The sequence below is a fragment of the Rhinopithecus roxellana genome, chromosome 11 (assembly GCF_007565055.1).
Source record: "Rhinopithecus roxellana isolate Shanxi Qingling chromosome 11, ASM756505v1, whole genome shotgun sequence".
In the NCBI taxonomy this organism is placed as follows: Eukaryota; Metazoa; Chordata; class Mammalia; order Primates; family Cercopithecidae; genus Rhinopithecus; species Rhinopithecus roxellana.
The window spans coordinates 30,563,445-30,577,433 of NC_044559.1; the positions used below are offsets into that span (position 1 = coordinate 30,563,445).

The following is a 13,989-nucleotide window of genomic DNA, read 5'->3' on the forward strand; positions in this document are numbered from 1 at the left end:
ATGTTTGATGTGTATGGTGGTGAGTTGTTCATTTTATTATTTTGAGCCTTATTTGAAAGTTATATTTGTCCTTTAGAAATTCACTAGTATGGTTGATACATTGAATAAACATAATCCATGGTATAATCAAAATGCAAACTTACTTTTCGTCTTTGTATCTTAATTTTTTTTTTTTTTTTTTTTTGAGATGGAGTCTCACACTGTCGCCCAGTCTGGAGTGCAGTGGCGCGATCTCGGCTCACTGCAAGCTCCACCTCCCGGGTTCACGCCGTTCTCCTGCCTTGATAGTATCTTTCCCTGCTCCAGGAAGAAAACTTGCGTGGGTCCTTCTTCAGTAATAGAGTGCTATGGTTACTTTAAATCACAGAGCAGAGTTTTGGGGCTGGCTACCTGGGGGCCAGCAAAGGCATGGGCACTAAACCCAGATGCTTGGACACTAGAGTCACCCACCACTGCTTGAGCCAACTGGCCTGGGCAGGAAGCATGTCACACAAGACCTGCTTCTACAAGGCTGCAGTGATGGGCAGAGTGGAGAGGACCAGGATTCAATACAACGTCAGAGAACCACAGGGAGAGACCGGGTCGGGGCTGAGGTACATGAGACCACACTTGGGACCCTGGGCATGATCCGACAAGGCAGGAGAACCCTCAAGGATGATACATTTTGCTCTTTAAAATAAAACATATCCTATCCGGCGTCGCCCGCCCAGTGCGTGTCCCCAGACTGAGGCCCAGCCCCCTTCGCCTGTTTCTATCACGAGCGCCGCCAGCATGTCTGACAAACTGCCCTACAAAGTCGCTGACATGGGACTGGCTGCCTGGGGATGCAAGGCCCTGGACATTGCTGAGAACGAGATGCCGGGCCTGATGCGTATGCGGAAGCAGTACTCGGCCTCCAAGCCACTGAAGGGCGCTCGTATCGCCGGCTGCCTGCACATGACGATGGAGACGGCCGTCCTCATTGAGACTCTCGTTGTCCTGGGTGCTGAGGTGCAGTGGTCCAGCTGCAACATCTCCACCCAGGACCATGTGGCAGCTGCCGTTGCCAAGGCTGGCATTCCAGTATATGCCTGGAAGGGCGAAATGGAGGAGGAGTACCTGTGGTGCATTGAGCAGATGCTGTACTTCAAGGACGGGCCCCTCAACATGATTCTGGATGAAGGGGGCGACCTCACCAACCTCATCCACACCAAGTACCCACAGCTCCTGTCAGGCATCCGAGGCATCTCTGAGGAGACAATGACTGGGGTCCACAACCTCTACAAGATGATGGCCAATGGGATCCTCAAGGTGCCTGCCATCAATGTCAATGACTCCATCACCAAGAGCAAGTTTGACAACCTCTATGGCTGCTGGGAGTCCCTCATAGATGGCATCAAGCGGGCCACAGATGTGATGATTGCCACCAAGGTAGCAGTGGTAGCAGGCTATGATGATGTGGGCAAGGGCTGTGCCCAGGCCCTGCGGGGTTTTGGGGCCCGTGTCATCATCACTGAGATTGACCCCATCAACGCACTGCAGGCTGCCATGGAAGGCTATGAGGTGACCACCATGGATGAGGCCTGTCAGGAGGACAACATCTTTGTCACCACCACAGACTGTGTTGACATCATCCTTGGCCGGCACTTTGACCAGATGAAGGATGATGCCATTGTGTGTAACACTGGACACTTTGACGTGGAGATCGATGTCAAGTGGCTCAATGAGAATGCTGTGGAGAAGGTGAACATCAAGCCGCAGGTGGACTGGTACCAGCTGAAGAATGGGCGCCGCATCATCCTGCTGGCTGAGGGTCGGCTGGTCAACCTGGGTTGTGCCATGGGCCACCCCAGCTTCGTGATGAGTAACTCCTTCACCAACCAGGTGATGGCACAGATCGAGCTGTGGACCCATCCAGACAAGTACCCCGTTGGCGTTCACTTCCTGCCCAAGAAGCTGGATGAGGCAGTGGCTGAAGCCCACCTGGGCAAGCTGAATGTGAAGTTGACCAAGCTGACTGAGAAGCAAGCCCAGTACCTGGGCATGTCCCGTGATGGCCCCTTCAAGCCGGATCACTACCGCTACTGAGAGCCAGGTCTGCGCTTCACCCTCCAGCTGCTGTCCTTGCCCAGGCCCTGCCTCTCCTCCCTAAGAGCTAACGGCACCAACTTTGTAACTGGTTTGTCAGTGTCCCCCATCGACTCTCTGGGGCCGATCGCTCAGTTTTTGGCCTCTGCTGCAGCCGTCATACTGTTCCAAATGTGGCAGCGGGAACGGAGGCCTCTCCTCAAGCCCCAGTCATGATGGAGGTCCCGGCCACAGGGAACTATGAACTCAGTGGTCTTGGAACAGCTCACTAAGTCAGTCCTTCCTTAACCTCGAAGTCAGTAGTGGAGTCACAAAGCCCATGTGTTTTGCCATCTAGGCCTTCACCTGGTCTGTGGACTTATACGTGTGTGCTTGGTTTACAGATCCAGTGGTTCCTCAGCCCACGACAGATGAGAAGGGGGTATATTGAAGGGCAAAGAGGAACTGTTGTTTGAATTTTCCTGAGAGTCTGGCATAGTGCTGGGTCTTAAACCTCATAACAATGAGGTTAGTACTTTTAGTCCCTGTTTTACAGGGGTTAGAATAGACTGTTAAGGGGCAACTGAGAAAGAACAGAGAAGTGACAGCCAGAGGTTGAGAGGGGCCAGAAAAACATGAATGAATGCAGGCAGATTTCGTGAAATCTGCCACCACTTTATAACTAGATGGTTCCTATCACAACCCTGGGTCAAAAAGAGAATAATTTGGCCTATAATGTTAAAAGAAAGCAGGAAGGTGTGTAAATAAAAATCTTGGTGTCTAAAAAAAAAAAATAATAAAAACAAATAAATAAAATAAAAATAATAAAATAAAACATATTATCCTTAAAAAAAAAAAAAAAAAAAAAAGGAGCCAGACATGGTGACTCTTGCTTAGGAGGCTGAGGCGAGAGGATTGCTTGAGTCCAGGGATTCGAGACCAGCCTGGGCAACATAGTGAGACCCTTGCTTCTAAAAAAATTAGACTTTCTTTTGTTATTTCATTATAAATTTTAAAATGGTTTGGGAATTAAATTTCAATCACTTGTTGCAGCAATTTGTTGAAGAGACCATTTTAAGTCCAAGTGTGAGTCAAATTATACCTCATTTTAAACTCGTGCTAACTGCTTTCTTGTCATGACATTAGAATTTTCTTTCTTCTTTCGTTTATTTTCTTTTCTTTTTTCCTTCTTTTTTTTTTTTTTGAGCCAGGGTCTGACTTTGTTACCCACGCTGCAGTGCAGTGGCACGATCTTGGCTCTTTGCAGCCTTGACCTCCTAGGCTCAAGCGATCTCTTGCTTCAGCCCCCGACAAGTAGCTGGGACTACAGGTGTGCTCCACAATGCCTGGGTAATTTTTTTGTAGAGACAAGGTTGTGTCATGTTGCCCAGGTTTTCTCATGTTGTCTTAAACTCCTGGGCTCAAGTAATTCACCTGCCTCGGCCTCCCAAAGTGCTGGGATTACAGGTGTGAGGCACTGCACCCAGCTTAGAATTTTCTGAAGTGGTTTGTGGTCAGACACTTGTAAGATCTGAGGACATGTTTCCCAGAAATGTGAAGGATCGCCGTGACAGCATCCCATGGGGCCCAGAGGAAGCCCTACACTGCTCTGGGGAACCTCGTCCGATCCCTCAAATCCATGCAGTCCTGGCTTCTGCAGAGCCAGCTGGCACGTGCTGCCCTCCTGATACACCATGACAGACAACCTGGTCTCTGTTAGTGGCCTTATTTTCACCTTTACATTTAGAAAACAATTTCTACAAGTAATAATTCAAAACAACCACTGGTCTTCTATTTCTAAAAAAGTAATCCATAACATAAATTAAGATTGGAACTTATGAATGTCTAGGCACTGCCAGGTACCATCTCAGAAATCTTTCACTATCATCCATCTAACTCTTAGCTGTTCTCCCAAATTCAAGCTTACAGAGGTCTCTGATTTCACCTAAGTCTTTTTTCTTAAAGTCAAGTGTCTTCTGAGGTTTGTAGTATACATCTCTAGTGCCAGTTCTGATTCACAGGTCTTGAAGTGGCTTAGTGGTTTGCATCGGTTATTTTCCGATACACCAGTGACTTTTCTCCCCAACTGGATTATAAATTTCTCAGGCAGGGATTGTAGCTTTCCAGAACCTTGGCACAGGCTATTTGGTGTGGTTGTGCTCAAGAAATGTGTGCATCTCCATGCATCTCAATACAGACACACTGTTCTATCTTTTGTCTTTACAAAATTCATCTCTTACCACTACCCTCCTCAGGAACCTGCCAGAGTTCCCCATTTCCCACTGAATTAAATACAGAGTCCTCTGTGAGCTCTTTGAGATCATTGCCTTGCAGCTCAAACTTCCTTTCTTCTATTCCCAAATGAATATGAGACTGCATCAAGGTGAATCTCCACCTGGGTTTGTGGCCAGGTGGGCATGCTCAGCACCTGTAGGCCTCAGTTCTCACACACCTGGCCATGCATCCCCATCGCCTGGGAATTGTATCTATTTCACCACAATTAAAATCATCTGGGAAGCTCGAACAACCTCTCTAGGCCTTATATCAACCTTAGCATATTAGAATCCGTGGGGTGTGAGGCCCAGGCATGCATATTTTAAACCAACACACCTGATAATGCTTATATACCGCCCAGCACAGCTCATGGCCCCGAATTTGGAATCAGTCCTCAGCAACCTCGTCAGTCTGCCACTGCATTTAGCAACACAGAAACACAAAAAGGGCTTTTAATGGGCTCCTATTCTCTGTAAGCTTCCATGGTTCAGTTAAGACACTTTCCAGAAGGTTCTGGAACTTATCTCCTGTATCCTCAGGAAGGACCTCCTAACCTTTGGGGCACAAAGCGATGGGAAGATAGTAGTTTCCTAGTCTAACCAGGAAGCCAGTGTAGAAAAATCTGACTCTCTTTACCTCTTCCTATCTTATCTCTACTTACCTGCTAGCTTTCTTAGCAGCTGCTACTGGAAAGGCAGTGCCTTATCAAGGAGTTATAAGGTGATAAGCCATTGGAAACCCATAAAGAGGCAGCAGGTGAGTCAAGAGACCTTTAACTGGGGGATGGGGGAAGGTCTGTAACCTTTCGGATTTCAATATCCTCCTCAAAAAATGAGAGACATTGATTAGGGGCCTCTAAATTCTTGTGCTGGGAAAAAATGTAAAAAGACAGCCCTTTCTAATAAATCAATTTTGTTAATTCTAATAGGCATGTCTTTTATGCAATTTTAATGTGAAATTGGGAATTGTCTTGCAATTGAGATATACTTTTAATGTGCTGTTTCGCCCTTCCTCTCTCACTGTGGTCATTAACATGTTTTAGATATAATCCATGATGCACTATAATCAAGAACACTTGGAATATTTTATGTTAGGGACACAGTCTTTCCCTCCCTGTTGAGTGTTTAGCTTTTTTCCCTTCTCTTCGCTGACTGAGGAGAGCAGAAAAAAGCCTTACAGGAGAATTCTTGAGAGAACAGCAATTTCAGGAGAAACTCTACCCTCCCAGGGGGCTTGTGAGCCCAGGTAAGGCTTGAGAACATTGCCTAGGGATGGTGGGAGTGATGAGGCGGATGAGGAGAAGGAGACAGGGACCCAGATACAGGCTTCCTGGGTCTTACTGAGAGCTCTGTTGGCCTAGAAAAGGGAAAGGCTCCTGGGAGTCTTGGATGCTAGAAAACGGACAGAAGAAATTTTAACAAAGCCAAAGGGGTGATATTTCTGGCAGCTGTGAATTGAAATGAGCAGCTGCCAGCTCTGGGCAGCATTCTAAGTGTTACCCAGAAAAGCAGAGCTGCTTTGCAGGAGCTGAGGTTGTGGGGAGGAAGAAGGCCCAGGATCTGAGCTCATCCCTTCTCCCCCGTTTCATCACTTCCAACATCTCTGGGATGTGGAAACATGATTTGAAAGCCACAGCCCTTCTCCCAGGCAAGCCCTCCATGAGGCCACATGGGAAACATTTTTTTCAGGCCCTGGGAACAGAAGTAATGCCTAAGAACAGCAAATGGGTTATGTCTTATAAGCATTGATCTTGTTTCCTTGTTTGCTTTGGCTGCTAGGAACTTTAGCTCCACAATTCAAGTTGATCTATTGTAGCCAAGTTCCTCTAGTGGAAGGCCTTGTGGTATTCCTCAATTTTATGTTCTCAATGTACCCTGCCTTTGTTTCCCTAGTCTACCATTATTTTTCCATTTGTGTGGTCTTCCTAACCACTTCATTCTTTGCTGTTGCATTGTGAAAATTGTGAAAATGGCATCAAATGCTTTGGAGCAAGGCAAACAAACTGCCCAACTTGCCACAGTCTTGGGGAGGGTATGACTGCAGAGGTGATGGAGGGTGCAGCTGCTCCACTCCACCGGGGGGAGGAGTGGCAGCTCCTTTCACGGGGCTGACACTCCACCTTCCCGGAGCTGCTGGGACCAGCTCTTTGCTGTGCTGGACCTCCTGGTTCCCCTGGTGCTGAACCCTCATTCCCATCAAAACCACCACCATGGCCTTGAATGCCATGAAACAATGTGTTTATTCAGTTACATCCACAATGGGTGTTGGTTGTGCATCTGCTGTGAGTTACTGCCATATGCATGGGCACACACATATGCTCACACACGTGCACACACACACAGGTGCTCCCACACAGCATGTGCCTCCCTGCATGCACACACATATGCATGTACCCCCTACATACAAACATGTGCCCCCGTACATGTGCACACACACTCATGCCCACGCACACATATATGCACACCCATGCACCCATACCTATGTGCACACGTACCTGCCCACACTCGAGCACTTGCACACACAGCATACGTGCACACACACACAGAGGCACTGGCTCCCGGGCCTGGTGCTATGACGAGGAAGAAGGAAATATAAATGGAATATTTCCCACTCAAGGAACTAGCTGAGTGCCAGTGATAGCTTCATGGAGGCCATCCATCGCGGTTTCCCTCCTCACTGGTCAGGCATAGGGACCCCATTGTGGCCATGCCCCTCTTTAGCTTTGGTGACACCAGTGGCTCTTTTGTCCTTTGGTTTGGCTGAGTGTTGTGTGCTCGTCATTGCCCTATACGTGTTTAAAACTCTTCCTTTGTTCCAATTTCCTTAGAGTATTTGTTGTAGTTTTCAACACTACCTGCCAAGCTCTCAACCACGGCTGACTTGGTAGTTGTTGATGAGTGAGCGGTGGATTTGGGCCTCTGCCTTAAACTCTATATGAACCAGCTCTTTTTTCTTTTTCTTTTTTTTTTTTTTTTTTTTTGCAATGGAGTCTCGCTCTGTCACCCAGGCTGGAGTGCAGTGGCACGATCTTGGCTAACTGCAAGCTCTGCCTCCGGGGTTCACTCTGTTCTCCACCTCAGCCTCCTAAGTAGCTGGGACTATAGGCTCCTGTCCTGCTTCTTATCCCAGGGCAGTGATTGCTTCAGCCCCCTTCCCCTTAACCAAGCAAGGGGACAGAGGGGCACGGCCAGGGCTTCAGGGCCCCCAGGGCCACACCTGCCACTGAGCTCACTTTGGGACTACAGTCGGCTCTTCAGCCAATATGGGCAACAGATCCTTGCCCCCCCCCCCCCGCTCCTTTTTTAAGGCTTTCCTTCTGGGTGGTGGGTGTCCTCTGAGCCGCTCAACTTGGCCTGCTTTGCTTGCAGTCAAGAGCCAAGACCACCATCCTCAGTGTAGGAATAATAAATAGGCTGGCAATGACAACGTCTTCATGACTGGAGCATGGGTGACTTGGGCTGATGCCCTGCCCAGAGGCCCTACAAGGGCCTTGCTGGGCTTCTGCTCAGGACCGGGCTCCTGTGTATCTTCCCTCCAATCCTTGGGCATGGTGAGTTGTAAAGGCACAGCACCGTTTGTCACCAGCATCCCCTGCCTCCTGTTGATCACACTGCCTTCCTCTTCTGCCCCCTTGTGGTTTCACTGACTTGAAAGGCCCGTGCTTCTGGCTGAAGGTGAGAAAGAGAGGTGGAGAAGGCAGGCTGGTTGGGCTGTAGGTCAGAGGGCAGGAGGACCGTGAGCAGGGGCCAGATGTGCACAGGGGATGACTTTAGGGGAGGTGACCACATAATATCCCAACCCACCCCCCTTGCTTGGTTAAGGGGAAGGGGGCTGAAGCAATCACTGCCCTGGGATAAGAAGCAGGACAGGAGCCTGTAGTCCCAGCTACTTAGGAGGCTGAGGTGGAGAACAGAGTGAAACCCGGAGGCAGAGCTTGCAGTTAGCCAAGATCATGCCACTGCACTCCAGCCTGGGTGACAGAGCGAGACTCCATTGCAAAAAAAAAAAAGAAAAAAGAAAAAGAAAAAAGAAGCAGGACTGGGGCCAGGCACGGTGGCTCACATCTGTAACCCCAGCACTTTGGGAGGCCGATCACCTGAGGTTGGGAGTTCAAGACCAGCCTGACCAACATGGAGAAACCTTGTCTCTACTAAAAATCCAAAATTAGCTGGGCGTGGTGGTGCATACCTGTAATCCCCGCTACTTGGGAGGCTAAGACAGGAGAATTGCTTGGACCTGGGAGGCGGAGGTTGTGGTAAGCCGAGATTGTGCCATTGCACTCCACCTTGGGTAAAAAGAGCAAAACTCCGTCTCAAAAAAAAAAAAAAAAAAAAAAAAAAAAAGCAGCTGGACTGGGACCTGTGGCCCTAGCTAGAGGCTCTGCCATGGAGCTCGGGCTTCATGTGGAGCACACTGGGGTTGCCACTGAAGGGTTTATTTCACAGGACAACATCAGATATGTCTTGTGATTTTTAGGGATCTCTCCAGCTTCTGTGCCCAAGGGCCTTGTCTTTATTCCACTTTGGCTCCTTAGCCCCATGACCACACACTGACCATAGCAGTCTCCAGGACTGTGGTCTGATGTGCCAGTCTCCACTCGGCCCTGGGCCCCAGCCCTCCCTCCCCTGATGGCAGCCACACGGCTGGTGATGGAGCCACATCCCATTTCCCTGATACCTCTTACAACCATTACCCGGCCCCGATATCACACCCATGACCATCTGTTTCCTCGCCTTCCAGACCCTCACCCCTGGAACCACCGGGGACTGTTTTCTTCACCCTAACCCGTGGGGCTGAGTGCGGCTGCCAAAGACCCCATAGTCAAGTGGACGTAGGCTCCTTTTATTTGTGGCCCAACCCCAGCTGCTGATGGGCTTTTGTTAGTCCTTCTATGTACCTTAGGTCAGGGCCCTGTCCTACCCTCGCCAGGGCTAAATGCCCTCGGTGTACAGGTTAAGCTTTCATTTAGGTGGAGATGACCAGTGAGTAGTTGGAGGATGGACAGGAAGCAGGCACTGGGTGGAGAGGGCTAGGCTCAGTGGGAGTAGCTGGAGCCCATCAGGAGTGGGAGGGAGAAGAGGGCTGCAGCAGAGCCTGGAATGCACTCACTGTCTCCAGAGCCCGCCCCTCCCACTGGGTTCCCTGTCTCATGTGGTGGCATCCACTCTTGGTGGCAATTAATCCAATCAGACCTGGGAGTCATTCTGGGCTCCTTGGTCCTCTTTGTCCTTCCTTCCCTGATATCCATTCAGCCCCCAGCTCATGTTTCTCACTGTAGTTCCCATCATCTCTGAAATATCTTCCTTCCCCATAGCCGCTGGCTCTGCTTCATCCCTGGAGTGCAGGGTCCATGACTTACCCACCTACATGTGCCTGGATGGGGAGCCGGCCTGGCAAACAGAGCAGTGTTCCTTACAAGTTTGCTTCGTGCAGATGTTCTCTGTGTTGTGCAAGCCTCAGAATCCCCCTGGAAGGCTTGTTAAAACACACATTGCTGGGTCCCACTCTGCAGCCTCAGATTTTGCAGTTCTAGCAAGTTGTCAGGTGATGCTGATGCTAGTGGCCTAAGGCCTGTGCTTTGAGAACCAGTACTGTCGTGCATGGACTGATTGGTTCCAGCTATGCTGGTACTTGAGGTATGGTCTGGTCCATTCAGATGGAAGTGGTTCAGGGGTCCATGCAACAATTAGAATGCCCTTAGATCCATCTGCATTTTTTTTTTTTTTTTTTTTTTTTTTGAGATGGAGTCTTTCTCTGTGACCCAGGCTGGAGTGCAATGGTGTGATCTCAGTTCACTGCAACCTCCGCCTCCTGGGTTCCAGCGATTCTCCTGCCTCAGCCTCCCAGGTAGCTGGGATTACAGGCCACCATGATGCCCGACTAATTTTTGTATTTTTTAGTAGAGATGAGGTTTCACGATGTTGGCCAGGCTGGTCTCGAACTACTGACCTCAGGTGATCCACCCGCCTTGGCCTCCCAAACTGCTGGGATTACAGGCCTGAGCCACCGCACCTGGCCCAATCCATCTGCTTTTTGTGACATCCTTATTCTACTGGACTTCCAGGGAATTCCAGCCAATTGCAACCCTGCGGTTGTTTTCACACAACTCAGTAAAATCCACCCCACTGTCCCCACTGTCCCCATTGTTCAGGAACTGTGCAGTTGCTTGCTAGGCTTAAGGACAGGTCTGATTTGGGGGACACTTGATCATGTCTGTTTGGTCACTCATTTCAGTCTTTCTAGACTGACATACATAGTGCTGATATCTTTGGCTTCCTATTCATCCCTCCATCTATGTCCTTTCCAAGTCATGGGTAAAAGTGTTGCAGGGGATGAGAGAATGTCCCACAGCTGGAAACATCCTTTGGGTAGACATTGACCATGATTGGCCCCCTTTGACTCACAAGACTTCCTCTAAAGGAACTGAGCCCCAGTCTCTTAATTCAACAAAAAGACCAACAAATACTACCCTTCTGAAGCAACTTGAATTGAACACGAATAATTATGAAGTGAATTGAATTGACTGCAGCCTAAGGTCATGGGTGCTCTGGCTTGGAGGTGGCCTTTTTAAGAGTGTCCCATATCTCTTTAAGAGTGTCCCATACCAGGGCTTCATGTCTGGAATTTGAGAGGGCAGTCATGCTGATAAGCCCAGAACAGTTCTTTATGCAGGATGGACAAGTTCCATTATCTTGATAAGAGTTTCTTTTGGACACCATCCAGTTTCCTTGTTCTCATTCTTTGCTCCCCAAGCAAACTGTTGGTATACAATTTTGTCCCTCAAGCAGACTAATTCTGGAGCCAAAGTATACACCCTATTGGAAATGAATGAATTGGCCTCCTGGTGTACCAATTAGTTTTTGGTGAGTACAATTAGTGTACCTGGGTTTCCTGGAACCTGATCACTCTGGGCCAAGCAAACTCTGAAAGGCTGAGGCTTAGTGATGCTGTCCCGCCTGAAATGGCTACCCCTGGCTGGTGCTTTGTTGACTTTGTCGTTGGACCTGTAACCAGGATTTCTCTGCTCAGTTCCAATAACCCCCTTGGAGAGGCAGCACCCTGTGCTTCACCAACCTCAAGTGCCTTAATGGGAAAGAGTTGCAAAATAACTTCGGGAGGACAGTGATTGCTGGTGAAGCAGAATGGCTCTTGGGATCTGGGGTGGAGAAATGAGGGTAGTACAGAAGGTCCGGGAGCGGGAGTCACAGCTTCAACCTCCTTTTATATTCCCCATTTCCTGTAAACCTCCCCTGAACTGCTAGTTGCCTTTGTGATTATAACTAGGTCAGTGTAGATCTAGTGTTGCCATTAAAAATATTCTCCCTTCACTCTTTTGGGAATAGGCCACTTACCACCTTTTGTAGGGCTTATGTCAAAAAATCTGCACTCTTCCTGATGACCTCAGAGCCAGTTTTCCTTCTCTACCTATTCCTTTGAATGGTTCCAAATAGCAAGATGTCCTTTGGTGGAGGGGACTCAAACTCATCATTTGAATGGAAACACAGTCTTTTGGTGGGAAGGGGAAAGATTCAGCATCTTTTGGAAAAATACCAGGTTTTGGGGTCAGACATCGATTTAAGCTCTGGTTTTGCCAGTTTCTGGGTGTGTGACTTTCAGCAAGTTACTTAACCTCTCTTAGCCTCAGATTTCTCATGCCAGGGGCAGTTAGTAGGTTAATGTAATACCCTGTCCAAAGTCGTCCTCTCTACCACAGCTACTTTCTATGCCATTACATTGTTCATTTCCTCCATCATTCTTACCACAATCTGAAATCCTTCTCCCTACTGGTTGATTTCTTGTCTGTTGTCTGTTTTGCCTCCCTGTGAGGACAGGGAGCGTGTCCATCTGGCATCAGGCTGCAGCCCCACTCCCTAGAGCAGTGTCTGGCACATTGGAGGCATTAGTGTGTATTTGCTGAATGAGCAGATGAATGAACAGCATTATCCTTTGGCAAACACAGAACTCACTTGAACCATCTGTGCAGAGGGGCCTGGTCCTCCTCTTCCAGATCTGCCTATGCTCATCCAGTCAATTCAATCTGCATATATATATATATATATATATATATATATATATATATTTCTTTTTGAGATGGAGTCTTGCTCTGTTGCCTAGGCTGGAGTGCAGTGTCATGATCTCAGCTCATTGCAACCCTTGCCTCCTGGGTTCAAGCGATTCTTCTGCCTCAGCCTCCTGAGTAGCTGGGACTACAGGCATGTGCCACACTCCCAGCTAATTTTTTAGTATTTTTAGTAGAGACAGGGTTCGCCATGTTGGCCAGGCTGGTCACAAACACAAGTGATCTGCCCACCTTGGCCTCCCAAAGTGCTGGGATTACAGGCATGAGCCACCGTGCCTGGCCTGAATGTAGATATTTCTTGAGCATCTACTACTATGTGTGAAGCATTGTTCTAGGTTCTGAGTATACAGCAATGGATAAAACAGACAAAAATCCCACCTTGTATAGCTTGCATTTTAGTCAGAGCAGACGGCAAAAGAATAAAGAAGTGAAATAGAAGGAGGCCAGATGGTAAGGAGTGCCGTGGGGAGAGGATGGGAGTGTTAGGGAGTGTTAGGGAGGGGCAGTCAGTAAGGCTGCATGGAGGAGGTGCTATGTTAGAAAAACTCTGGAGAAGGGGAATGAGAGAGTCTCCAGCCATTTGGGGAAAAAGTCTTCAGGCAGAGGGAGCAGCAAGTGCAAAGGCCCTGGGCCTGGATGATGGTTAGAGTGGGCAAGGGGGAGAAAGAGGCAGGGGTATCTCGTGCAGGGCCTTACAAACCATGGGGGGGCTTTGAGCCTTACTCTGAGCAAGATGGGAGGCATGCAATGGGATTTCTGTGTGTCAGGGGTCCCTAGAGGGCTGTTTGTTGCTGGAAGATTCTGTGGTTGGATGGCATCCTGATGAACGTGGAGCTCATCTGTCCTTCAGATGGGAGGCAGCAGCTGCTATGACTGCTGTCCTGGACACGGTCTCAGCTCTGTGTGTCACTTCCCCTCTCTGGACCTCATCGTCCCCAGCTGGAGGCTGAGTGGTGAAGGAGAACTGGCTCATCACCAGCCCCCGTTGAACCACAAGACTTCTTTCTGGGGACCTCTGGACAGCATGGGTGAGCCGCTCACCATCCCCACCTTCAAAGTCATTGCCTGCCGAGCACCTGCTCTGCCTGGGGCACTGGAATTACAGAGGGGCAGCAGGAGACAATGGGTCTCAGCTTGGTCCTCAAAGCCCAGCAGGGAGGTGTGGGGTGGTGGGGGGCAAGGGGGAGTGGGTGAAGGAGGGTAGGAAGGGGTCCCCTTGTAACCTGATTGGGAAGACCAGCTCTCTGAGCAACCAAAATGAGTGACATTATAAATATCAGACATACAATGTCAAAAGATAGTTACAACGATAACAATGACTAGCAATTACAGTGTGCTACTCAGTGAAGGTACAATTACAGTGTGCTACTCAATGAGGGTACAATTAGAGTTTGCGGTCAGATTGACACCTGAAGGGGAGCCCTGGTCACACAAATTATGGGTTGCAAGGACTGGAAGGTAATCAGCCGCTGCCAGAAGGTGCTACAGCCCCGACCCTTCCCACCAGGCTCCCGTCCTTCTGTCCTCCTCATCTCTCTGTCAGGTCACTGGCTCCTGGCTCAGAAATCAGAGACCCCTCAGAGGTGGGA

At 49.1% G+C, this 13,989-nt stretch overlaps 1 protein-coding gene across 1 annotated transcript; it reads left to right on the plus strand.

Annotated features, from left to right (window-relative positions):
* The first annotated feature begins 756 nt into the window (after positions 1 to 756).
* On the plus strand, positions 757 to 2,190 carry LOC104657481 (adenosylhomocysteinase-like). The gene has a single exon (XM_010357307.2). It carries the CDS (start codon positions 772 to 774, stop codon positions 2,065 to 2,067), a length of 1,296 nt encoding a protein of 431 aa, XP_010355609.2. The 5' UTR covers positions 757 to 771; the 3' UTR covers positions 2,068 to 2,190.
* The last annotated feature ends 11,799 nt before the right edge of the window (positions 2,191 to 13,989 follow it).

Bases quoted from the DNA above. Each gene is read 5' to 3' on its own strand.
- LOC104657481 (XM_010357307.2), top strand. From the start codon at position 772: ATGTCTGACAAACTGCCCTACAAAGTCGCTGACATGGGACTGGCTGCC.